The sequence below is a fragment of the Prionailurus bengalensis genome, chromosome C2 (genome assembly GCF_016509475.1).
Source record: "Prionailurus bengalensis isolate Pbe53 chromosome C2, Fcat_Pben_1.1_paternal_pri, whole genome shotgun sequence".
Taxonomy (NCBI): Eukaryota; Metazoa; Chordata; class Mammalia; order Carnivora; family Felidae; genus Prionailurus; species Prionailurus bengalensis.
In genome coordinates, this window is record NC_057350.1 from 96516543 (window position 1) to 96541023 (window position 24481).

Below are 24481 nucleotides of genomic sequence, written 5' to 3' on the forward strand. Positions count from 1 at the left end.
GAGAAATCAGTTTTCTTCCAACATTTTCTCCCTCCTGAAAAACAGAAAATGTTTAGTCAGTAAAATTAGATAAAATATTTAAGGCAAGTTTAATATTGCCTTTGTTTACTCAAAGTAATACCACAAAAACTAGATTTAGGAAAATCTAACTATAGCATTAAATCTTTGTAGTTTCTCTACACTGAAAATGGATTTAATTTTGCTGCAGATTTCCTGGAGTTTGATTTAAAGACAGAAATAAAAGTTTAATTGGATACTAACCTTGCATTGTGACTGTGACTGAATTACCTTAAAAGCATTACTCATGGCAACACAAAGAAAGTTTAAGCACTTGAAATACTGGAACACAAACACAGCTTCACATTTTTTCCCTCAGGAACACAGTTCAGGATTCTGTCACGTGTATCTCTCAGGCTAAATTGTCTAGGTACAGTGTAGAGAATCTTCTCATTTACTTCATACCTACTACTCTTCTGTAGTGTCTATGAAGGGGCAGAGCAAGCACAAGTTGATTTTTTAGAATAGCTCTCAGCAAATCATAAAATAAGCAAACCTGCAAAAACAGAGGGATTTGTTCCCATCCAGTATTTAGTTTTTGTAAATCTCTAAAAATTCCATACAAGTAAAAAGCATCTGTTAAAAAAAAGCTCATGGGGGTTCCTGGGTGGCTCAGTCGGTTAAGCGTCCGACTTCAGCTCAGGTCATGATCTCTCAGTTCGTGAGTTCAAGCCCCACGTCAGGCTCTGTGCTGACAGCTCAGAGACAGGATCCTGCTTCGGATTCTGTGTCTTCCTCTCTCTCTGTTTGTCCCCTGCTGGCACTCTGTTTTTGTCTCTCTCTGTCAAAAATAAATAAAGATTAAAAAAATTTTTTGAAAAGCTCACCGATCTTGTTCAGAAAATGAGACTTTGAATAAGTAGAGTACCTTGTGACAAAGTCCTATTACTTGTGTTTTCTCTTGTAGTTATCTTAAATCTAGAGAATGTAATAATTTTTCTACTTTCAAAACATCAGTGTTTCTCACCTGTTTTTATTTTTAACAGCTGATTATATATATTGGCAAGTAATAGCTATTAGCCTCTTCAAAAAGTCAGTAACTTACAGCTCTATTTTTAACAACATTTAGGACTCTATGTAAGATTGGCACATTTGTATGTATGATCTAAAAATCAATTGGAACATACACCAAGCAATATTTTCTGAATAAGCCAAATTACACTTAATGCAGCTTTATATTTCTAAAGTAACAAAATATCTATAAATCTGTAAGGGACATTAATATTTTATCTTATTTTTCAGTACCCCCATAGATTTACATTTTCTTTCAAACATAAAACATGGCTTTCAATCCCACTTTATAATTTTATAATTTAATTTCCTTTTACTTTATGAGTAAATGTGAAGATTTGGTAATGTGGGAAAGAATTTTTCTGGAGTTCCTCAGTTTCGTAATGCATGCATACAGTAACACTGCATGTGTTCCGTGAAATCAATAAACTAGCATTTTTCTGTTGACTTTCTTGTTTAGTTTTTAATAAAGGATTGTGTAATTTAAAATTTTTTTTAAATCTTTATAAAATTCATTTTTGAGAGACTGAGCGAGAGTGGGAGAGGGGCAGAGAGAAGGGAGACACAGTCTGGAGGCAGGCTCCAGGCTCTGAGCTGTCAGCACAGAGCCTGATGCAGGGCTCAAACTCATGGACCATGAGATGAGATCAGACACCTAACTGACAGAGCCACCTGGGCGCCCCAAGGATTGTGTAATTTTTAACAGGTTTTCCAGTACAGTTTATCTTGGTGGATTATTTGGTGGAACTAGGTTAATAAATGGCTTATAATAACAGTGCTGTGATCAGATACATTATATGATGTTAATCACATTCGTGTTCTTGAGTGTGAATTGTTAGCTTTTCCATTTCTGAGATTATACAGATGATCGCTACACTGTATTGTTAGCTGAAAATTTTATTTTTTAGGGATTCCTATTTCTTCTCTGCCTAACTGGGCTATATTTTGAGCATTTTTGATAGTGGTGTCAACCCTTTTCATACTGATGATGGAGAGGAGTTACCACAGCAATTATAAGAACATTGTCTTAAGAACTGATTCCCTAGGTTAGTATACCACCAGCTCCATTACTTAATTAGTTGTGTGTCCTTGACCAAGTTTCTTTATCTTCCTGTTTCCCTTGGGCTAGTTTTGAGGATTAATTGAGTTACAACCTGTGAGGCATTTGCACAGTACCTGGCATGTAAGTGCTCAGTAAATCATACTATTATCTTTACACATGTGCTCTTTTTTTTTGTTATTTTTCTCAGACATCTCTAGTTACTGATATTTTTAGCTTTCAGCCGGTTCTTTCTATTTCATACAGTCAGTAAAGTTTGGTGCTATCGTACGGCTTTCATACAGTTTGGTGCTATTGTACGGCTAGGTAAAGTCTCTATCATAGGCTGTGGGGTCTATCTTAATGTGGTCATCAGAGTTTGAAGGGGAGGAATCACAGTGATCCAGCTCAATGTTTTGCAATTGCCTGGTACTAAAGTGTTTCTCCAAACTGACATACACATTGCCACTGAAGAGGTATTAAAAAAATGTACATGGATTGGATTAGCCTTACTGCTTGAAATAAAGGTGATGAATGCTGTGTAATCCTTTAAAAATCTCTACTTTATGGATTTTATGATCCTTTTTTATTTAAGTGTACTTTCAGAGTACTCCCCACCAACCACCCCCCCCCCCCCGCCATGCCATCTGGAATATATAAACAGGAACACAGGAAATTTAATATCTGTTTAGCTTAAAAAATTTTTAAAAAGCAACAATTTTCATATTCTTAAGTTGACATTCTAAAATATTTTTGTGTCTTATGGGGCAAGGTTGGAATGTAACCTGTAACCAAGGTTGGAATGATAACTTTTATAGCAAGTTATCCCCTTCTGTAAAGTGGGGATAATAGTGGCTTCTATCTCATAAGATTAAATGAGATTAAATACAAAGTTCTTAGGATGGTGTTTTAAAGCACTAGATCTTAACTATTGTTGCTGTTAATGTTTATTCTTGAATTTTTTTTCATATTTGCCTGCACAGAATGATAAAGATAAAAACTGACTTTTCTTTTTCAGAGCAAGTGGAATTACCTGCTGTGGCATCAGTCAGTGCTTCAGTAATTAAATCTCCATCAGATCCTTCACATGTTTCTGTTCCTCCACCTCCACTCTTACTTCCAGCTGCTACCACAAGGAGTAATAGTACTTCTGTACCCAGCAGCATTCCCAGTATAGAAAACAAACCTCCACAGGCTATTGTTAAACCACAGATTTTAACGCATGTTATTGAAGGCTTTGTGATTCAGGAGGGATTGGAGCCATTTCCTGTAAGTAGTAAGCAAATTTGTATTTTTAAAAATTATTCATGTAGTATTATTTTTAAATGTAGTGTATTGTTCTTTAATAAACTGCTCGTAATTTTATTTCAAAAAAGTTGTCGGGGTGCCAGGGTGGCTCCCGTCGGTTGAGCATCCAACTTTGGTTCAGGTTATGATCTTGTAGACTGTGAGTTCGAGCCCCTGCATCAGACTCTGTGCTGACAGTTTGGAGTCTGGAGCCTGCTTCAGATTCTATGTCTCCCTCTCTCTCTGCCCCTCCCCCACTTGTGTGTGCATGCGCGTGCGCGCGCGCTCTCTCTCTGTCTCTCTCTCTCTCACACACACACACACACACACACACACAATACTAAACATTAAAAAAAAAAAAAGTCAATCTCTTGCCTGGAATTTCTCTCTATATATATTCTTTATATATTTCCAAATACATTTCTAGAATTTTTATGCTAGCTATATATAAACTAAGAAAAATTTCAGGATATTAAGGATGTTGATTTTTATAATTTTTAGAGAAAGATAGTTGGAAGTTTATTCCAGTGCAATAAATTTTTAAATTTTTTTTAAGGGGACTGAAATTACACAAAAGTGCCTTATGTTTCTAAGATGGTGTTTCTTTCTCTTTTTTTTGTTGTTTTTTATTCTTTTTTTTTTCTCTTAAATTTCTTTCAAGAGAGAACGAGAGAGCAAGTGGGCAAGGGACAGAGAAAAAGAGGGAGAGAATCCCAAGCAGGCTCTGCACTGTTGGCACAGAGCCCTACCTGGGGCTCAGTCCCACAAACCATGAGATCATGACCTGAGCCAAGATCAAGAGTCAGATGCTTAACTGAGCCATGCAGGCACCCCTAAAATGGTGTTTCTTATATAGTGTGATTACTTTGTGAACTTTTAACTTAAGTGCATGAAATCATAACTTCCTAGTGACCTAATATTTCTGAAGTTATCCAGTTGATGGTTTAAATTAGCAAATAGATTTTCTCATTCTTAAATCTCTGCCTTCAGTCAGATTTTAAAAATGGTTTAAAAATGTTTAAAAATGTTTTAAAATCTTCACATCAAAATGGAGGTGCTGTTTCTGTCACTGAGAGTCTTATGATTTGAGACTAGTTGTATGTAATTTATATGCTAATACCTAGAGAAGAACATTTTTCCTTAGAAAATAAATCAAAGACAGGTGGCCAAAGTCAAAGCCAAATAAGACAAGGAAACAAAATAATTCCCTTCAAAGGCCTTTGAATCATCTGGGTTTTTAGATTTATGGGTGGTGAAGATCTTGCATTGTGATAGTGGGTTGCCTCATCATTTGCCTTTCTTTTCAGTTAACTGCGTGTATTAAATGTGGATCTCCTATAGGAATTCTGATAGTGGAACAACAGTCTAAACCCTGTTCCTCAGGGTTTGGATTCTGGCAGTGCTGCATACTGTAACCTTTGTTAAGTCACTCAACCTTTTTGATCTTCATTTTTGCTCATATGGCAAATGGAGATTATACTTTGCTCTTAGGGTTGTTGTGAGGATTAAATGTGCGTAAATTGTTTTGTGCAGTGCCTGGCGCTTAATATCCATAGCTGCTATTATTAATAATTATTAATGTCAACTATAACTTTTTTTTCCTGATTACAAAAGTAATGACATTATTTTAAATGGAAGATATGGGAAATGGACAGAACAAATAATCCTCAGTAATACCACAATGTGTATTGTTTTATATACATATATTTCATATTATCAAGACTATTATATATACAGTTCTGCATCTGTCACATGGTATATTTAGAGCATTTGTTTTCTCATATGATAAATAGTACTTTGGGAATATTTTGAAAGGTTACATAATACTCTGCTTTATGAACAACTATAATTTATGTAATTCTTCCATTATTGGGCGTTTTAGGTTTCTATTATTTAATAATTTCTTTAGCCATAATGGGGTGTCTGGGTGGCTCAGTCAATTAAGCATTCGACTCTTGATTTTGCCTCAGGTCATGGTCTCACAGTTCATGAGATCGAGCCCCAGGCCAGGCTCTACACTGACAGTGCAGAGCCTGCTAGGGATTCTCTGTCTCACTCTCTCTGCCCCTCCCCTGCTTGTGCATGTGCTCTCTCAAAATAAATAAAAGATAAATAGTAATAATTTCTTTAGGATGAATTCCTAGAAGTACAGATACTGGATCACATTACATATGTATTCATAAGACTCATGGTATATATATTGCTAAATTGTTTTCTGGAAAGATTATTTAAATATATTCACACAGCAGAAGTGTAAACTCTTAGTAGCACTGCATATTACAGTTTCTTTAGTAATACCTTTTTGTAAATTTTACTTGAGGCATAATGTATATACTAACTGAAATGAACAAAATTTAAAAGTTCATGGGTGATTATTCTCTGAAGTTAAATGTAGAATTTACAGTAAGCATCATTTACCATCTGTGGCAGATACTGGAGACTTAACCAGCATTCTTAAATAGAAATAGGAGGTTCTATTTCAGATTAGCTGAAAGTTCACTAGCAAATCAGTAAATGTTTTTTTGGGGTTGTTTTTGCTGAAAATATTTCTGAAATAAGTATTCATGACTTAACCAAGTATACTGAACATAAGTGAATATTTTGTTGTTGATTTTACTGTTAATGTTTGAGGATTTTTCCAATTCTTTTTGTTTTTATATTGGATTAGGCTGCTGAATTAGGAGTCAGGAGACTTGAGTTCTAGGCCTGATTCTGCTTCTGTAAAGAAATCACCTAAACATTTTGAACATTACTTCTCTTGGCTTTTTTAAAAAAATATTTATTTGAGAGAAAGAGAACGCACGCATATGCGAGCAGGGGTGGGGCAGAGAGAGGGAGAGTGAGAGGTGGAGAGAAAGAATCTCAAGCAGGCTCTGTGCTTTGAATGGAGCCCAATGCAGGGCTCGATCTCACAAACCATGAGATCATGACCTGAGCCAAAATCAAGAGTCTGATGCTTAACCAACTGAGCTACCCAGGTGCCCTATAGTTCTCTTATTTTTAAAATACATACAATAATGATCTATCCTAAGGCGGTAACTCTTTAAGTAAAAAGTTTTGTACGTAAAAAATAAATCTTAAAAGTTGTTGCAGAAAAAAAATAAGTTGAGGATACTGGCTAATCAAAATTTATTACATATTTTTCAAAACATGAAAATATGTAATTTTTTTTAATGTTTATTTTTGAGACATAGTGTGTGAGCTGGGGAGGGGCAGAGAGAGAGAGAGGGAGACAGGATCTGAAGCAGGCTCCGTGCCAGAGTCCAGTGTGGGGCTCGAACTCATGAACTGTGAGATCATGACCTGAGCCAAAGTCAGATGCTTAGCCGACTGAGCCCCCCAAGGTGCCCCAAAGACATTTTTAAACTATTTGCCTAAACTAGAACACTAGGTTCTATTTGACAGATTTTGAAGCATCCATATTGGTGATGACTTGAAATAACAAACTGTTGATGTCTAGATTGCCTAAAATTTTCTTAATGATGGACCTGATTGGCTGAACAAGTAAATTATCACAGATACTATTCATTTCAAGAGGGTTTTTTAAACTAAGTTTTTTTTTTTTAAGATTTTTTTTTTTTTTTTTTTTTTTTTTTTTTTTGAGAGAGAGAGAGAGAGTCAGTCCCAAGCAGGCTCTGCGCTGTCAGTGCAGAGCCAGACATGGGACTCAGTCTCATGAACCGTAAGATCATGACCTGAGCTGAAATCAAGAGTTGGATGCTTAACCGACTGAGCCACCCAGGGGCCCCTTAACCAAGTTATTTCTGAAAAACCTTTTAAAAGATTGTTTTATTCTCTGTCTCATTTAAAGGTGAGCCGTTCGTCTTTGCTAATAGAACAGCCTGTGAAAAAAAGGCCTCTTTTGGATAATCAGGTGATAAACTCTGTGTGTGTTCAGCCAGAGCTACAGAATAATACAAAGCATGGAGATAATTCATCTGACACAGAAATGGAAGACATGATTGCTGAAGGTTTGTGGATTTTACTTAAGATACTGTTTAAATTAACTTTGACTTTTACTGCTTGAAACACAATATGGATTTTTATTCTACACATATTTTCACACTGGGAAGACAAAAGTAAATGGAAAGCTAATCAGACCTTTAATGGCTAAATAATTCAAATAGCAAGATGTTTAATTTGCATAATGTCAGATTGACCTTTGAAGGAGTGTGGGAGGGAAAAGTTCCCCTATATATGAAAGTAGTTCAGAATTTTAGCATCAAAACAACCAGTTCTCTTTTTCTAAGCAGACTGAGGTTGCTTAAAATTTTAAAACTCCTGGGTTGTTTGGTTTTAGGCTTTCCATATTCTGATGTTTGATGTCAGGTGGGAATTACAGTTGTATTAAGGATGTACCTGTCAATCAAGAAGTAATTAAATTTGTTCAAAGAGGAAAATATCACTAAATCTTCTTATTGTTAGAGACTCCTCTTTTAAAGACTTTAGTCTAATAGTGAATATTCCAGAATGAACACAAATGCATTCAGAACTGATACCTTTTATTGATTCTGATCATGGTCCTGTCCTTGCAACACAGTTGAATCAAATAACATTCAGTGTAGCCAGGGCTGCACAGTAGTGGTTTTATAAACATCTGTGTCAAAGTAGTTGTCCTCAGTATCTTAGTGTATTTCATCTGAAATTAATTTTCACATGTTTATTGAGCATGTACTGTGTGCCTGTACTTTGCTAAATTAAACAAAATAGCATGCTAGTAAACAATATATATAATTGTCTTTGCCCACAGTTTGCCTGATTATTAAAAGGAAGGCACCTGTGTCATTGTTACCACCTTATAAACTGTTGCAATATATTCATCCCTGGTTTATTTTTTATTTGAACAGGGAAGAGTATGATAGTATCAAATTTGGTTTTACTGCTAACTTATATTGAGATCAGTTTGGTTTCTTTTACTTAAAAAAATGTTAACAATGAGAAATTTCAAACCTACACAAATCAGAATTGTATAATGAATCCTCACCCAGACTCAACACTGTTACCCAATTTCAAACATTATTTTTGCCACGCTAGTTTCATCCATCTCTTTTGTTTTCCTCCCTCTGTTTCCCCCTTCTTCCTTTCTGTCACTTTTCTCTTTCTCTTCTTTTCTTCCCTCCTCCTTTCTGTTAAAAAAAAAGTCCTCATTTCATTGCGCATTTCTAAAAATATATACGGGGCATCTGGGTGGCTCAGGCAGTTAAGTGTCTGACGTCAATCAGGTGATGATCTCGCAGTTCGTGAATTTGAGCCCTGTGTTGGGCTCCCTGCTGTCAGCATAGAGCCTACTTCAGCTCCTCTGTCTCCCTCTGTCTGCCCCTCCCCCCTCTCAAAAACAAACATTAAGGAAAAACCCACTAAGTTAAAAAAAAAAAAAAGATTTTAAATAAATAAAAATGCATACATTTTCTCATATAATAACTATAATGCTGTGTCACACGAAACAATATTAATAGTAATTGTTTGAGGTCATCTAGTACCTGGTTCATATTGAGATTTCCTCAATTATATAAATTGTATAAATATCCTTTTATAGTTATTTTTCAAATCAGAATCCAACAGTGTCTACATTTTACCTTTTGTTATGAATTTAATTTCACTTAATTCCTGAATACTTTAGTTATACATACTATTCTGAGAAAATGTTTCATTTGAGCTGAAGAATAGTAAAGATGAATGTACAGGGATTTTTTTTTTTTTTTTTTTTTTTTTTGGCCTATAGCTACAATAAGTGTATATATGAACATTCTAAACTTAAAAGCACATATAATGTGCTGTCTTGTGTGTATACATTGGAGAAAAATGGAAAACTGTTTAGGAAGCTTCACAGCATATGCCATGTATTCATGGCTTATAATATAATAGACATACAGCATATGTTAGACTGTGCTAGAACCTGAGAGGAGCTTTTGACCTAGTAGGAACTGATGAATGTAAGATAGGTAAGGAGTAACATATAGTAAGTTTTAAATGAAGTATATAGACAGTATGAACTTGGGACTTTAAAATAAGTTTTAAAACTAGTTGAGATAAACCACATTGTGCTTTTATAACCACAATGAGGTATCATCTCACACAAGTCAGAATGGCTAGTATCAAAAAGATAAGAAGTGTTGGTGAGGATGTAGAGAAAAGGGAACCCTCATGTATGGTTGGTGGGAATGTAAATTGATGCGATCACTATGGAGAATAGTATGATGGTTCCTCAGAAAACTAAAAAAAGACATAGCATATGATCTAGTAATTCTACTTTTGGGTATTTACCCAAAGAAAATGAAAACATTAATTTAAAAAGATATATGCACCCCTGTATTTACTGCATCATTATTTATAGTACCCAAGATGTGGAAGCAGCCCGTGTCCATCAATAGGTGAATGAATAAATATGTAGTATATATCACAATGGAATATTACTCAGCCATAAAAAAGAATGGAATTTTGCTATTTGTGACAACATGGATGGACCTATAGGGTGTTACGCTAAATGAAATAAACCAGACAATCTGATTTCGCTTATATGTGAATTCTAAAAGATAAAACAAGCAGGGGAGCCTGTGTGGCTCAGTTGGTTGAGCGTCTGACTCTTGACCTCAGCTTAGGTCATGATCCCAGGGTTGTTGTGGGATCGGGCTCCACATCAGGCTCTGTGCTAAGCATGGAGCCTGCTTAAGATTCGCATGCTTGCTCACTCTGTCTCTCTCTCGCCTCTCCCTCCTCTCCCTGCTCTCTTTCTCTCTAAAAAAATAAAAATAAAAAAATAAAAAAATAACCACAGAAAGAAATAGACTTATAAATATGGAGAACAAACTGGTGGTTGCCAAAGGAGAGAGGATGGGAGGATGGGTGAAATTAGTGCAGGAGATTAAAAGGTACAGACTTCCAGCCATAAAATAATTAAGTCACGTGGCTGGAAAGTACAGTATAGGGAATATAGTAGTATTGTTACACATTTGTAGCAAGTATTTCATAATGCATATAATTGCTGAATGACTATCTTGTGTACCTGAAACTAATTTGTCAATTATACTTCAATTAAAAAAAACCTGGTTGATGGAATGTTCTGAATATGTCTGTTAAATCCATCTGGTACAGTGTGTCATTCAAAGTCATTGTTTCCTTGTTGATTTTCTGTTTGGATGATCTGTTCATCCGTGTAAATGGGGTGTTAAAGTCTGCTACTATTATTACTGTCGATGATATCCTTTGTATTTGTTATTAACTATTTTACGTATTTGGGTGCTTTGACATTGGGTGCATAAATATTTACAATTGTTATATCCTCTGTTATACCCTCTTGTTGGATTGTCCCTTTTATTATTATATAGTGTCCTTTGTCTCTTCTTAAAGTCTGTTTTAAAGTCTATTTTGTCTGATGTAAGTATTGCTATCCTAGATTTCCTTTGACATCCATTTGCATGATAAATGTTTCTCCGTCCCCTCCTTTTCAATCTACAGTTGTCTTTTGGTCTGAAATGAGTCGCTTATAGGCAGCATATAGATGGGTCTTGCTTTTTTATCCACCCTGTCACCCTGTGTCTTTTGATTGGAGCATTTAGTCCATTTACATTCAAAGTAATTACTGATATGTGTTTGTTGACACTTTGTTACTTGTTTTATGGTTGTTTCTATAGAACACTTGAAAAGAATGCAAACTGGTACAGCCACTGTGGAAAACACTATGGAGGTTCCTCAAAAAATTAAAAATAGAACTACTCTCCATTCCAATAATTGCAGTATTGGGTATTTCCCCCCAAAATACAAAAACGCTAATCCAAAGGGATACATGCACACCTATGTTTACTGCAGCATTATTTATAATAACCAGCACTGGAAGCAGCCCAAGTGTCTAGTGATAGATGAATATATAAAGAAAATGTGATATTTACATACAATGGAATATTATCCAGCCATAAAAAGAATGAAATTTTGCCATTTGCAACAACATGGATAGAGCTAGAGAGTATCACGCTAAGTGAAATAAATCAGACAAAGATAACATAAGATCTCACTTACATGTGGAATTTAAGAAACAAAACAAGTGAGCAAAGGAAAAAGGAGACAAACCAAGAAACAGAGTCTTAACTATCAAGAACAAACTGATGGTTACCAGAGGGGAAGTGGGGGAACTAGGTGATGGGATTAAAGATTATGCTGATGGAAAACAACAGCAACAACAAACCCGGTGGAGATTATTGCCAGTTTGGTAAGTTTTCTGTAAAGATGGGATTTGACCTGGGATGATAAAACACAGATTTAAGTTAATGAACAGGAAGAACCTTTTAAGTTGGAACCATGAATAAATGTACAAAGGATGTGCAGTAACTTCATAAGGGGGCAGCAAAAAGTAGACTGTTGGGTTAGAGAAGTAATGAGAAGTAAGACTGGCAGAATCAGATTGTAGAGCATCTTGGATATTTGACCAAGTAGTTAGGAGTTATCTTTTCAAGAGGATGGTTACTGAAGATTTTTAGGCAGGTAACATGAAAAGAGGGTTTTTGGAAACTGCTGGTCATCTGCAGGATGAATGTAGGTTTGGCATGTAATTGATACTTGTAGTTATGTTGAGAAGAGAAAGGAAAGGATTTATGGAGGATAAGGCAAAGGGTGGTTTAACAGGGTAAGTTACCAGAGTAAGGCAAAGAAAGATTTAAAGATGATTAATCTGAGCAAGGAGTAAGTAATAAATAAACCATAGAGATCTAATGCATAATATAATTGCTTGGAGACTAAAACTGAAGTATTCCAACCACTAAACAGGAAGGATAACAGGGTGATGGAGGTGCTAAATATTGCTACAATAGCAATCATCATATATAAATGTAACACATTGTACATTTAAATTTGCACAGTGTTATAAGGTAAATGTAGTCCATGAAAAAGATGAATCTGTTTCACAGTAGAGATATTTACATAGAATATGCCAAATTTTTAAATATTTCATTTAATTTCCCAAGGTAATTTTATAAAGTGTTTCTATTACTGTGTACTTCACTGTTTATGGGAAGTACTATAGGGTGAAATGGTGAGGTCATTTATTTAGTGGCTTTTAGTAGTATATACAGTTTAATTCAGTAGAATAAAACTTCGTGTAAGGATTATTCTGGCACCTAAGCTGCCAGTGTGTTAGGGCTCTGTCATCCCTAGAATGTTGCTTTCATTTCTAAGATAGTTAATCTTCATTTTCACATTCTAAAGAGTGAGTTGGGGGAAAGGGCATCACACGTCATGAATGGCCACACCTTGGGCAGAAACTGTAGTTTTTGTTTTCAGAGACCCTATGTCTTGTTACAAATTAGGATTTTTTGCTGTAGGAGAAAAGTGAAGAATGGAAGGGGGAGAATTACCAGCTGTCTGTGCCATAGACTCCTATCTTTATTAGCTGAAGCAACAGTTTTTGAACTCTTTTGGCTCTGTAATTTTTTATTCACCAATGTAGGAAAGTAGACTTGTTAACGTTACCAAATTTGTTAAAATTCTGACAAACATTGGAACAGATTTTTTTTTTAATTTTTTTTTAAATGTTTTTATTTATTTTTGAGACAGAGACAGAGCACGAGCAGGGGAGGAGCAGAGAGAGAGGGAGACCCAGAAACCGAAGCAGGCTCCAGGCTCTGAGCTGTCAGCACAGAGCCCGATGCAGGGCTTGAACTCACGGACTGTGAGATCATGACCTGAGCCGAAGTCGGACGCTCAACCGACTGAGCCACCCAGGTGCCCCGAGGAACAGATTTTTGAATCTGTTAATGTTCCTCTCTTCATTATGAGAAATAAAGCTGATGTTCATTTTTTGTTAGGTTGTTAGCCCTTAGACCATACCTGTTTGGACCCAAAACATTTCTTCTTCTTTATAAGGTATTCTAGCCTATTATCACATGTTGTATATTGCGACATTAATTAATAGAAACTTTTTAAACAAAGCTTTCAGTGTAGTCTGGAAGTGGAACAACTTGATGACCAGACTCTTTAGGGCCAGATTGGTGTCAGTGGTAGGTGACTGAGAGGTTCTGTCTCCTGTATAGGCTTTTCAAAGTCAGTTCAGGTTTCAAGCATGACAAAGTGAAAACAATACTGGAAGTTGTGACATCAGGTCCCAGGAATGTGTTGTTGAGCCCCAGTTGTGTAAAAGGCATTTCTAGGTCATTGGAAGGAGTAATTTTAGTTTTACTTCTTTTGAGACCATTTCTTCTTCATTGATACTCAGCAGATGAGTTTTACTTATGAAGATAGTCCTGAAAAATTTTTTAAAATGACCTCTTGCTAGTTCATGATTTGATCAGTCATGATGATGTATTTGGATGTCCCCTGGAACTTCAGATATTTCAGAGTATGTTTTTAGTAGCTGTAGCCGTCTTATGTTGCTTTAGCACTTTGCCATTGCTTCTCCAATAACACTAGGATAGACTGCCTAAACTTCCTGAGAACATGTCATCCATGCCTACATTTCAGAGTCTCTTTATCTTAATAAGCCTTTGGTTAAATGAGTAACATAGAAAAGCACACATGGAACTCATAGCTAAAAGCTTTAATTACTAAAGTGTGTTTCGTGTATTTTACATAACGTGGCCTAGGAATTATGGTGACGCAAGAACATGGTAGAATATGGTGGGTTTAAGAATGTTAACGGTTTTTAGTTCTTAAGTACTTATTACAGGTCTTGGTACTCTTAATTCTTATGTGGAAAATAGGAAATGGAACTGCCTCTTTTTTATGCCTACTGTCGTCATTGCAGTTCTTTGGGAAAGGTATTATAAACCCCATTTTACAGATGAGAAAGCTGTGGGCGATGAAAATTAAATTGCTTGCTGCTGAATACTGGAGGATTTAGGTAGGAGGTTTCCTTGGGTCTAGTGCTATGGCTTGAAGAAAACTATGGATATGGGGGGGGGGGGGAAGGATATTCTAACTTAATAGTGCTCTGACAAGAAGGAGCAGAGGTTAGAAATGACAAAATTATTTGTGATTTTTAAGATTAATATAAATTATTTTTATTTTTATACGATACATATAAAAGGGACTATTTTATAATTAGGTATCTATATCTTTATATTTTCTGTTATATATTGCAGATCTTTGAAAAGGTTAATTATCTTATATGCTCCTCTGACATCAAGTATATTAAATTTTAGCTCCTCTTTGAAGGCATCCTTGTCTCCAGTTACAATGAAGTGTTCTCTGCTATATATCTTCATAGCACAGGGAACCAAAATTCATAGCCTATACAGTGCTTTTTGGAAGTGTTCCTCCTGAAGGTTACTTACTCATCTTCACTTCTTGTAACACTGCTCAGTAAAGTTATTTGCACATTTTAGGTATGTTGGATTCTTAGCAGAATGAACCTTTAAAAATGCATTGCTTACTTATATAGAGAAAACTCCATAAAGTTTTTATAGAGGAGCAAGAGGGAATTGATGGATGCAGTTGCTTTTGTAGTATCTTCCTTGCCAAAGTGATTGTGGATTGAAAAGTTAAAAGACCATTCCTTTAAGTCCTTAAGGGACTGAACTAGCTGCATCCAACCAAAGTAGAGGCTTAAAATTTGCCACAATTAAATTTTTGGAAGTTTTTTTCCTTTGTTTCCTTCTTTTTTAGAGACATTAGAAGAAATGGACAGTGAGTTGCTCAAGTGTGAATTCTGTGGGAAGATGGGATATGCTAATGAATTTCTTCGGTCAAAACGATTCTGTACTATGTCCTGTGCCAAAAGGTATTTCTATTCTCTTGACTTTCCTAAAGCATAAACCAACAACTACTGTAACAAAACCAAAAAACTTGTAGAGTTTACTGGTGGCCAAAACTAGATATTGTAATATAGAGGAAGAATATCAAATAGGCATTATCTGGAGCTACTTTGATATTTAGTTATTAAATTTTGTTCTGTGAAAATTACATATTCATAACATTTACAGTGAGCTTTACAGCATATTCTGATACTGAAGTAGCAATCTCATGTTAAGAATATGCTTAGGAGAATCTCTCCTGTGAACAGACAGACTAATAATCCTTAAGGTATCAAAACAGTATTTCTTTTATCACCTGGTTGTTGGTCAGTATTAAAATACCAAGATTTACTTTGTTTTTTGTTTATTTTATTTTATTAATTGAATTTTAATTTTATTAGAGAGCCTGGGGAGGGGAGAGAGGCAGGAGGAGAGAGAGAATCTCAAGCAGGCTCCACTCTTAGTGCACAGCCCAATGTGGGGCTCAATCCCACGACCCTGGGATTGTGACTTGAGCCAAAATCAGGAGTCAGACACTCGACCCACTGAGCCACCCAGGCGCCTCAGGATTTACTTTTTTTTTGTTTTAAAATGTTTTAATTTGTTTTAATTATATCCTATTTATTTTAGCTTTTTTTTTTTTTTTTTTCCAACATTTATTTTTTTGGGGGACAGAGAGAGACAGAGCATGAACGGGGGAGGGGCAGAGAGAGAGGGAGACACAGAATCGGAAACAGGCTCCAGGCTCTGAGCCATCAGCCCAGAGCCCGACACGGGGCTCGAACTCACGGACCGCGAGATCGTGACCTGGCTGAAGTCGGACGCTTAACCGACTGCGCCACCCAGGCGCCCCTATTTTAGCTTTTTAAGTGGGACAGCTGTAGCACAATTTCTCCACGTTGTTACATTATCAGAGAGCAAAATATGTCTTTTCTAAATCTCTATTTTCAATAGTAATATTATAGGTAAACAGTACTAATAACAAAAGAAATGTTTAGGGTCTTCGTTACTCTTGTCACAGATTTAGTTTACATTTAAAAAAAAAAAAAACCTGATGCTGATAATAAATCCTAATATAAGTATTCACCACTAGAGGTGAGGTGTATGTACAGATTATTTTGAAATTTGTTCTCTGTTCCAGGAAGTGATGATTCTCTCAAAGAATATAAGATCTTAATTGTTTACATCTAGGGATTTTCTTGCTTGAACATACTATTTAGTATGGTGCCACTTAAATATACTTAGTAAAACTTAAGTAAGTAATAGAAGTATTTTCCACCAAAAATGGCTTCATTTGGTTTCTCATGTCAATTTTTTATTCACATATTATCTCACGTTATTGATAGCCCTAAGCAAGTTCTATAACTCCTGTTTAAACTTGGGAGTTTTCCATAAAAAGACTAGTGGCTCTCTGGTTCTAAGTGATTAACAACTCTGAGGAAAAAGGGCAGCCTTTCATAATATTTTAAAGGTCTTGATTATTTAGAAGTTATTTCAGAACATTTAATGCTACCATCACTCCTCCCAGAGATGATTACTGAGTTGTCAAGTTATTCTACGTAGATGAATTTCTTTAGAAGGTTAGGGATCTTAACATAAGAGAAATGCAGACAGAGGAAAAAGGAGAGGATAAATTAGGTCAGGGAAGAAATGCTGCTATTTACATGTCTGCCTTGGAGATTTAAATATTTAGGGACTAAACAGCGAGTGTAAGGTTAGTCTCCCTTCTCTCTAGTCTTGGAGGAAGGAAGGTTTGTGAATGGAAATTGCTATGAATGGAAATCAGAAACCTACAGCGCTGAGCCCACAGATCAGCATAATGAACACAGCTGAGCTTGTTGAATTGTTTTAGGGTAACATGAAGTGGCCATCAGGACACTTTTTGTTGTTTAAGTTTATTTAGAGGAGAGTGAATGTGTGAGTTGGGGAGGGTCAGAGAGAGAGAGGAAGAGAGAAAATCCCAAGCAGACTCTGCCCTGGGCTTGATCCCAGGGACCCTGAGATCATGACCTGAGCTGAAATCAAGAGTCAGACACTTAACCAAATGAGCCACCCAGGTGCCCTGTGAACACATTTTTAAATATATATATATTTTTAGGGAAAAAATAGCTTATTCATTTTCATGGTACTCCTTCCACCTCCTGATATCTTCATAAAACATAGGTGAGGAAAACACACTTTGGTATCTGTATATTGGTCCTAGGATAGTTATCAATAGCATAGTTAATTGGGATTTATTCTTGTCATTTTCCTGAGAAATCTTAGAGGAAGAGTCTTGACAATATGAAGTTACAGTGCAGTTTTTTTAAAAAATATTTTTAAGACCGTGAGGTGGCAGGGACAGAGGATCCAAGGCAGGCTCTGTGCAGACAGCAAAGAGCCCGATGTAGAGCATGAACTCATGAACCGTGAGATCATGACGTGGGCTGAAGTCAGATGCTTAACCAACTGAGCCACTCAGGTGCCCCTACAGTAGCAGTTTTGGATGTATAAAAAAAGAGGAACTGTATGTATTTTTCTTAGCCTTTCTTTATCTTTTCAGAAATTTGTTTCTTAGATTATCTCTTCAGCTTTTTTTTTTTTTTAAGTTTATTTATTTTGAGAGAGTGAGAACGTGAGAGAGTGGAGGGGCAGAGAGAAGAGAGATAATCCCAAGCAGGCTCTTCACTGTCAGCACAGAGCCCAGTGTGGGGCTCCATCTCACAAACTGTGAGATCATGACCTGAGCCAATCTCAAGAGTTGGATGCTTAACTGACTGAGCCACCCTAGGCATCCCTTGCTCTTCTTTCTAGGGAAGGGGTTGGCAAACTGTACCCAGGCCAAGTCATCTGCGTATCCTGTTTTTGGATGGCCCCTGAGCTAAGGATTGTTTTTCAATTTTTAGGGGGTTGGAAAAAAGATAATATTTCACGACACATGAAAACTTTGTGAAACTCAAATTTTACTCTAAATAAAATCTTATTGGAACACAGCCATGCTCATTTATTGTTCATGGCTGATGGCTGCTTTCATGTTACAGTTACAGTGTTAAGTAGTTGTGACAGTCTTGTATTGTCTACAAAGCCAAAAATATTTACCGTCTGGTCCTTTGTAGAAAAAGTTTACCAGCCCTGTTCTAGGGCCTTGAAACCCAATAAACATGCACAGGACTTTTTTTTAAACTGTCATCATGTCTTACGTTAAAAAAAACATTAGTCTATTTTGATAAAATGAAAATAATCTTCCAGCCAGTTTTAAAGAATTATGTGTATTTGAATTTCCTAAATAGAACTATGATGAATTTGTGCAACTTCAAAATCTCAACTTTACGTTTTCACTCTTTGATTTCAGTATTATTTGAAAAATCTTTTACTGGCCATTTGAGATTTCCCCCTCTCTACTATACTAACCTTTCTTACTATATTAATCTCTCTTCAGAAACGATTACTTAGGAAAATAGTTTGAACATCTACACAATTAATTCAAACTTCTTTTTTCCTGGAGCCTTGAACTATTTTGCAGTAAATTGGTTATTCTCTATATCATGCTGTTATTAGGAGAAAATATCAATACCTATTGGTATCCAATAATGTATTGAGAGCTATATTATGATATATACAGAGACCATTTTTTGACTGTCACCATAAGTAAATCCATTGAACACTACTATGGTTTACTTTCTGAGGTATCACAGTCTTTAATGAAGTATCTGGCACTTACTGATTCACAAGTGCACTTTAAAGTCATAATTAAATACTAAATGGAGTGTTCCATATATCATTTAATATTTTTTCTTACTTGAATTTCTTAGGTACAATGTTAGCTGTTCTAAAAAATTTGCACTTAGTCGTTGGAATCGTAAGCCTGATAATCAGAGTCTTGGGCATCGTGGCCGTCGTCCAAGTGGCCCTGATGGGGCAGCAAGAGAACATATCCTTAGGCAGGTCTGTAGAAACCTTGCTTCAATGTACAATACCCTTTTCAGAAATGTAAGGAAAGTGCAATGCTGTATTTTACTTGTACTACATTTTCCAGCTTCCAATTACTTATCCATCTGCAGAAGAAGACTTGGCTTCTCATGAAGATTCTGTTCCATCTGCTATGACAACACGCCTGCGCAGGCAGAGTGAGCGGGAAAGAGAACGTGAGCTCCGGGATGTGAGAATTAGGAAAATGCCTGAGAACAGTGATTTGCTACCAGTTGCACAAACAGAGCCATCTATATGGACAGTTGATGATGTCTGGGCCTTCATCCATTCTTTGCCTGGTATGTAATTCACCACTTTGGCCTTAATATTTTTCTTGTGCATTCACACACAGGAATGATGTTAGATCCATCCACACCTATTGCACTAAAGGGCTAGAGAAGTACTATGTATATGTGTTAATTAAATGGCATTTGCTATTGAAATGTGATCTGTTTCCTCTTGCTTATTCCCTCAGCACAACTGGGTATTTTCTCATACCCCCCAAGTCGATAAAAACTGACTAGTCCTGCTTCTGCTGTGACACCTCAGCCGGTGAAGATATTAAAGGTGCTCTCTTCTCTTCAGTCTGATTTCTCTCGAGAGGTCAGTAGAGAGATTGAGTCAGACACTTCTTCCCTTCTGCTCTTCTATTTTTCTATTCCATTTCCTCTTTATTTCCTAATTTAACCTTTTTTAAATAAAATAAGAGAGACTATATATATATTTTTTTCTTTTTGCATTTTTGAAAGCTAATCAAGACCTTTTAGAATATGATAACATTTTGGTTTCTTTTTAAAAAATCAAGCTGGTTCTTTTAAAGGAAGCTGCATTCCTTGATTCTTTTCAATAAGTAGACATCAAGAACACTTCTGGAATTTGATTTTTTAAGTAGACAACTAAAATTCATTTATGATATTCCATTCCAGTATTGAGGGTAACTTTCTTATTTATGTTTTTTCTGCTCTCTCATTTTGGTACTCTTTCCATCATCAGCTTAATTCTTTATGTTCTTTATCTTTTTTTAATGCAACAGTCTTTTATATCTACTTTCTCCAAGGGGCTGGTTACTAAAGATAATTGCAGCATTGCTCCTGATGAGACCCACACTGATTATATATATTAAGAGTATATTTTTTTTAAAATCAGCAAATCTTATCATTCATTCCATTATGAATATGGAAAACAAGGAGATTTTTTAAATGTTTGCTCCATTTTGATTTTATTGTGAATCATACTGTTTCTCTTGACACAAGCTTTCCAGAAAAGTATATTCCCTTTGAACTTGTCTACAGACTTAGTAAAATTAATCCAGCTACTTTTGCTGATTAATCTATGAAGGTAACCACTATCTCAGAAGCAAACCTACAGTTAATGTGCTGAGTGAAGAAAGTATATTCAGAACTAGTACTACTTTAAAAAAACCTGTCATTTTACCTTATATACAGAATTCTATGACATTTTATTGTTTTTTCTTTAAGGTTTATGCATTTATTTTGATGGAGAGAGAGTGGGGTGTGGGGCAGGGAGAGAGGGAAGGAGAATCCCAAGCAGGCTCTACACTGTCAGCACAGAGCCCAGTGTGGGGCTTGAACTCAAACCATGAGATCGTGACCTGAGCCGAAAGCAAGACCCGGTTGCTTAATTGACTTGAGCCATCCAGGCGCCCCATTTTATTATTTTTCAGTACCTTGTTTTAGAAATGCTAAATAAGTCTTTTTTTAATTAAACAAGTTATAGTCACTTTTAAAGAAAGATTGCAATTGTTTTAAAGAGAGGATACATTTTTCATAGAAGATTTTGAAGCACACACCTAAGAAAACTTAGGTGTGAGTTAAGCGCTGACCATAGAGGTTTTGAATCTGCTTTAAAACTGGTATGTTAGAGGATGGTGAGTCTTCACTGGTTGTGGTTTTAATATATGAGGACTGAAATAAATTTTAGTTTTTAGGCCAGTCTAGATATCATGAGAATTAACACTGGAATCTTTACTGATCCCCTGGGGCTTGACTTTGATTCTGTCCTCTTCAGAAGTAGTTTCCACATGGGGCGTGTGAACTGTTAGCCTGATTTCTCATTTGGGGGAAACTATTTCCTTTGGGAAAGGAAAGTAGTTGGTCAAATAATGAACAATTAATAGATATCTGATTCTTCTAGCATTTCATATGCTTTTTTTTTTTTTAGAACCAAGGCTAAATTCTTGTCTCATTCTTGCTTCTTCAGTTGAAAAAAAATATTGCTAATAGCTTGAGATGCTTGTCTTACTGAGTTCATTGAGACACAATTTTGCCAGTTATTCAAAGAATATTACATATCATTAAAGGGAAACTGCTTTATAATTTAGAATTGCTTGGTATTGTGTAAGTCTGCTTAATGTAACTCTGCTTTCCTTTTACTGATTAAATGGGACTATTTCCAAACTGCTTTGACAGGCTAAATAACAAGATTATCTGTGTGATCAGTTCTATCTTCTTTCACAAAGTTTCTCTGAGTAATTAATGTCTGTGACTTAAAGAAAATCTTCTATCAGAAAATGCTTTTGTCTTCATTTCTGTGTACTCCTTTGGCCTTTGTAAACTTGTTTGAAGCCTCTTTCAAGCTCATTCAGGACTGTGTTCCACCCCCACCAAGAAGTCTACTTTCAAACTTTTCTCATAGAAGGAACGAGCTTATAAATTTTGTAATCTCTTATATTTTCATTCTTTCCAGTTGAGATAGACTTCCCTCTTTATTCAGGGCACTTATATTTACTCCTAGAGTTTGCTCTTCTCTTCGTGTAATATCATCTTGTGAACCATCCTGGTGAGACCATGTTAGAGCTGGTATGCTTTATACCCAATCTCAGAGCTGTTACCACAGTGAAAAATTATTTTCTTCTCAAGTTTTGTGTATTCAGAAGTTCTCTAGAGGAACGATTCTTGTTTTCAACTAACTGCAGTTCTCTTAACTCTTGTTACAATGCAAACATCAGTTTATTTGGTATTTATCGATTTGTGAATTTGTAGTAGATTCACTTTTTCTGTAGGCATATAAAGTAGGAATTATCTAAAAATATATGATTATTGGTTTTCATAATACTAATATTGGGACTTGTTTACATTGTGGCAAGTGATCTATTTCACCAGCCTGAAATTTTGTGTAGAGTGCTTTCATTTTGGGTTTAGCTGAAAAAGTGACTGGACATTGCAAAGTATAGTTGTGACTCATGTCCATTTGTAGAGGCTGATGCCCATCTTGATAGCTGCTTCTGGTGACATAAACCCAACAAGGTGACTGGTTGCTGCAGGTAGGATATGTTTGGTAGGAGTCCCTGGGGCACCAGCCATTTTATAGAAGTAGATTCTCGTGTCAGAAACTCAATACCTTGAGCGTCTAAAAACTTTTTGAAAATTCACTTTTCTTTAATGAGTTTCTGGAAGAGTATTTGCTTCTGCCTCCCCACCCCCACTTTTTCTTTTTAAAGTAATTTTATTTTTTCATTTCTATACTAATGTACAGTATAACTACCCTTAGTTGTGGTTGGCTTAAGAGAGTTATCGATCCAAAATTCTGAAGATAATGCATTCCTACTCAATCATGTGGTTTCCCAAAACATTTTTGTTCTTTATTATTTTGCTAATACGTTTACTTAGTACCAGAAGACATTTGAAGAGGGATCTCACAATACAGAGGAACAAAAACATGCTATACATTTCCTCATGGAAAACTCCTTGTTTCTATTCCCAAACGTAGCTCTTACAGTCCTCATTACTTCTCATTGCTCCTGTTTTCTGACTCTAAGTAAGTCCTGCCCTATCTTTCTCTCTCTTTTCTTTTCCTGTGTTCTTGTAAGTAAGACTGAAGAGAGAAGAACATTAGTTCTTTCATAAAAAGAAGGATGAAGTCACAACTAGATGCAAGATTAGTCAGTTTTGTCTGCCCAGTTTTGAGAGCTACCTCTGGGAAAAGAAAGGGAGCTTTCTATGGTGAGTAATCCCATTTTAACTGTTTAATTTCTTTTATATGGTAAATGGCAAAGCTGTAACAGTCTGCATAGGGTACTTTTGAAAGGTCAGTTTTTAAGTCTGAGAAATTAAAATAGAGAAGTTAAAAAACTGGCTGCTATATATGAAACAGGAAAGAAACAACTAACAGAGAAGATGGGAAAAGAAATAACCAAGAGAAGGCCATACAGCTAAATACAGAAAGAAGCGTATTATTACTATTACAAATAGCTCCTCCGTGGCAGATTCTGTTTTTGTTCATTGTTTATTCACTCATCCAGTCCTTCACTTATACAAGAAAGTATGTATTTAGCCCCTAACAATGCTTTGAGCATGGTGCTGGGGTTCTAGGGATGACATCATTATCTTCTATAAACAAGAGGATGACACATTTGCAATAGAAAGGATAATCATTTCAGCAGAGTTGTGCTATCCAGGGGTGTAATATAACCATTTCTAGTTTTCATTATCTTTGTGTTTTCTCTTAGAATGTTGATTTGAATAAAACCGATTTTAAGCTGTTAGTTTTTATTCTTAAATTCATTTTTTATAATTTCACTCTTATAAGGAAGCTTCCACATTACTGCATTCTCTCCTTTCTTGGTTCCTTAACTCATTACCTTCCCTGGTTGTTTCCTTACCCTTCGTGGGGAAGTTTATTGAGTAACCTGGCTGTGCAGACTTTGGTAGATAATAAAAACGTTTGAGGTTCAAGTAGATGTTAGCATTGTTACCTGCTGAAGCACCTGGTTTACATTGAGAGATAAAATATTGTTTGGTAAGAGATTAGGCGGGCAAGCTCATGATTTCAATGGGGATTTATGTTTTCTTACCAAAAATGGAGATGAGTCCAGTGATGCTAAGATATGAAGTTGGAATACAAGTCAAGCAGTGTAATATATTTGAGCAGCATTACAGTAGATTGATACTACAATCTTGATGGTTTGGTTCTTTCCTGAGTGAAAAATAAAAATGTTTTAAATGTGCTTGGCAATTGAAGGTTGTAAATTCGAATAAGGTACAAATGATGCCGAAAAGGGTACTCTGGTATTTGAGAAAACATTTCTAAATTGTTATTCACGTGGCAGAACATTACATTTTATTCCTTCATACATATATGTGAAGGTTTCTTATACAAAGATAAGTTCATGACGTGTAATAACTAGTTAATCCAATCTTGTTATATGTGTGGCATGCTTTGAGGTAATACATTATCCTTTTCGTCAAGGTAGGTTGTATCTGGACCGATGAATCTACATTTTTCCTGACTTTTACTAATTATTTCTATATTATTATTTTTAGAACAAGAATTCCAAGTAAATTGCTTTACCTGGATATCAAATTAATTCTTACTTTCAGAATGCCAAGAAATACTCTCTTCTTCAGGAGTGAACCCAAGACTACCCTAAATAAATTTCATTTGTTTCCCAGCCTGTATTTCA

At 35.7% G+C, this 24481-nt stretch overlaps 1 protein-coding gene across 6 annotated transcripts in view; it reads left to right on the forward strand.

Annotated features, from left to right (window-relative positions):
- Nucleotides 1–24481, forward strand: part of PHC3 (polyhomeotic homolog 3) — an 82650-nt gene that overhangs the window by 49227 nt on the left and 8942 nt on the right. For 4 of the 6 annotated variants that reach the window (XM_043594929.1, XM_043594930.1, XM_043594931.1 and 1 more), the window contains 5 exons: nt 3126–3376; nt 7206–7365; nt 14984–15098; nt 18903–19035; nt 19127–19358. In XM_043594929.1, coding sequence (XP_043450864.1) covers nt 3126–3376; nt 7206–7365; nt 14984–15098; nt 18903–19035; nt 19127–19358 — 891 coding nt within the window. Of the gene's footprint in view, nt 1–3125; nt 3377–7205; nt 7366–14983; nt 15099–18902; nt 19036–19126; nt 19359–19534; nt 19663–24481 lie in introns of those variants that run through there. The other 2 variants (XR_006299430.1, XM_043594934.1) reach the window with 2 other exon arrangements.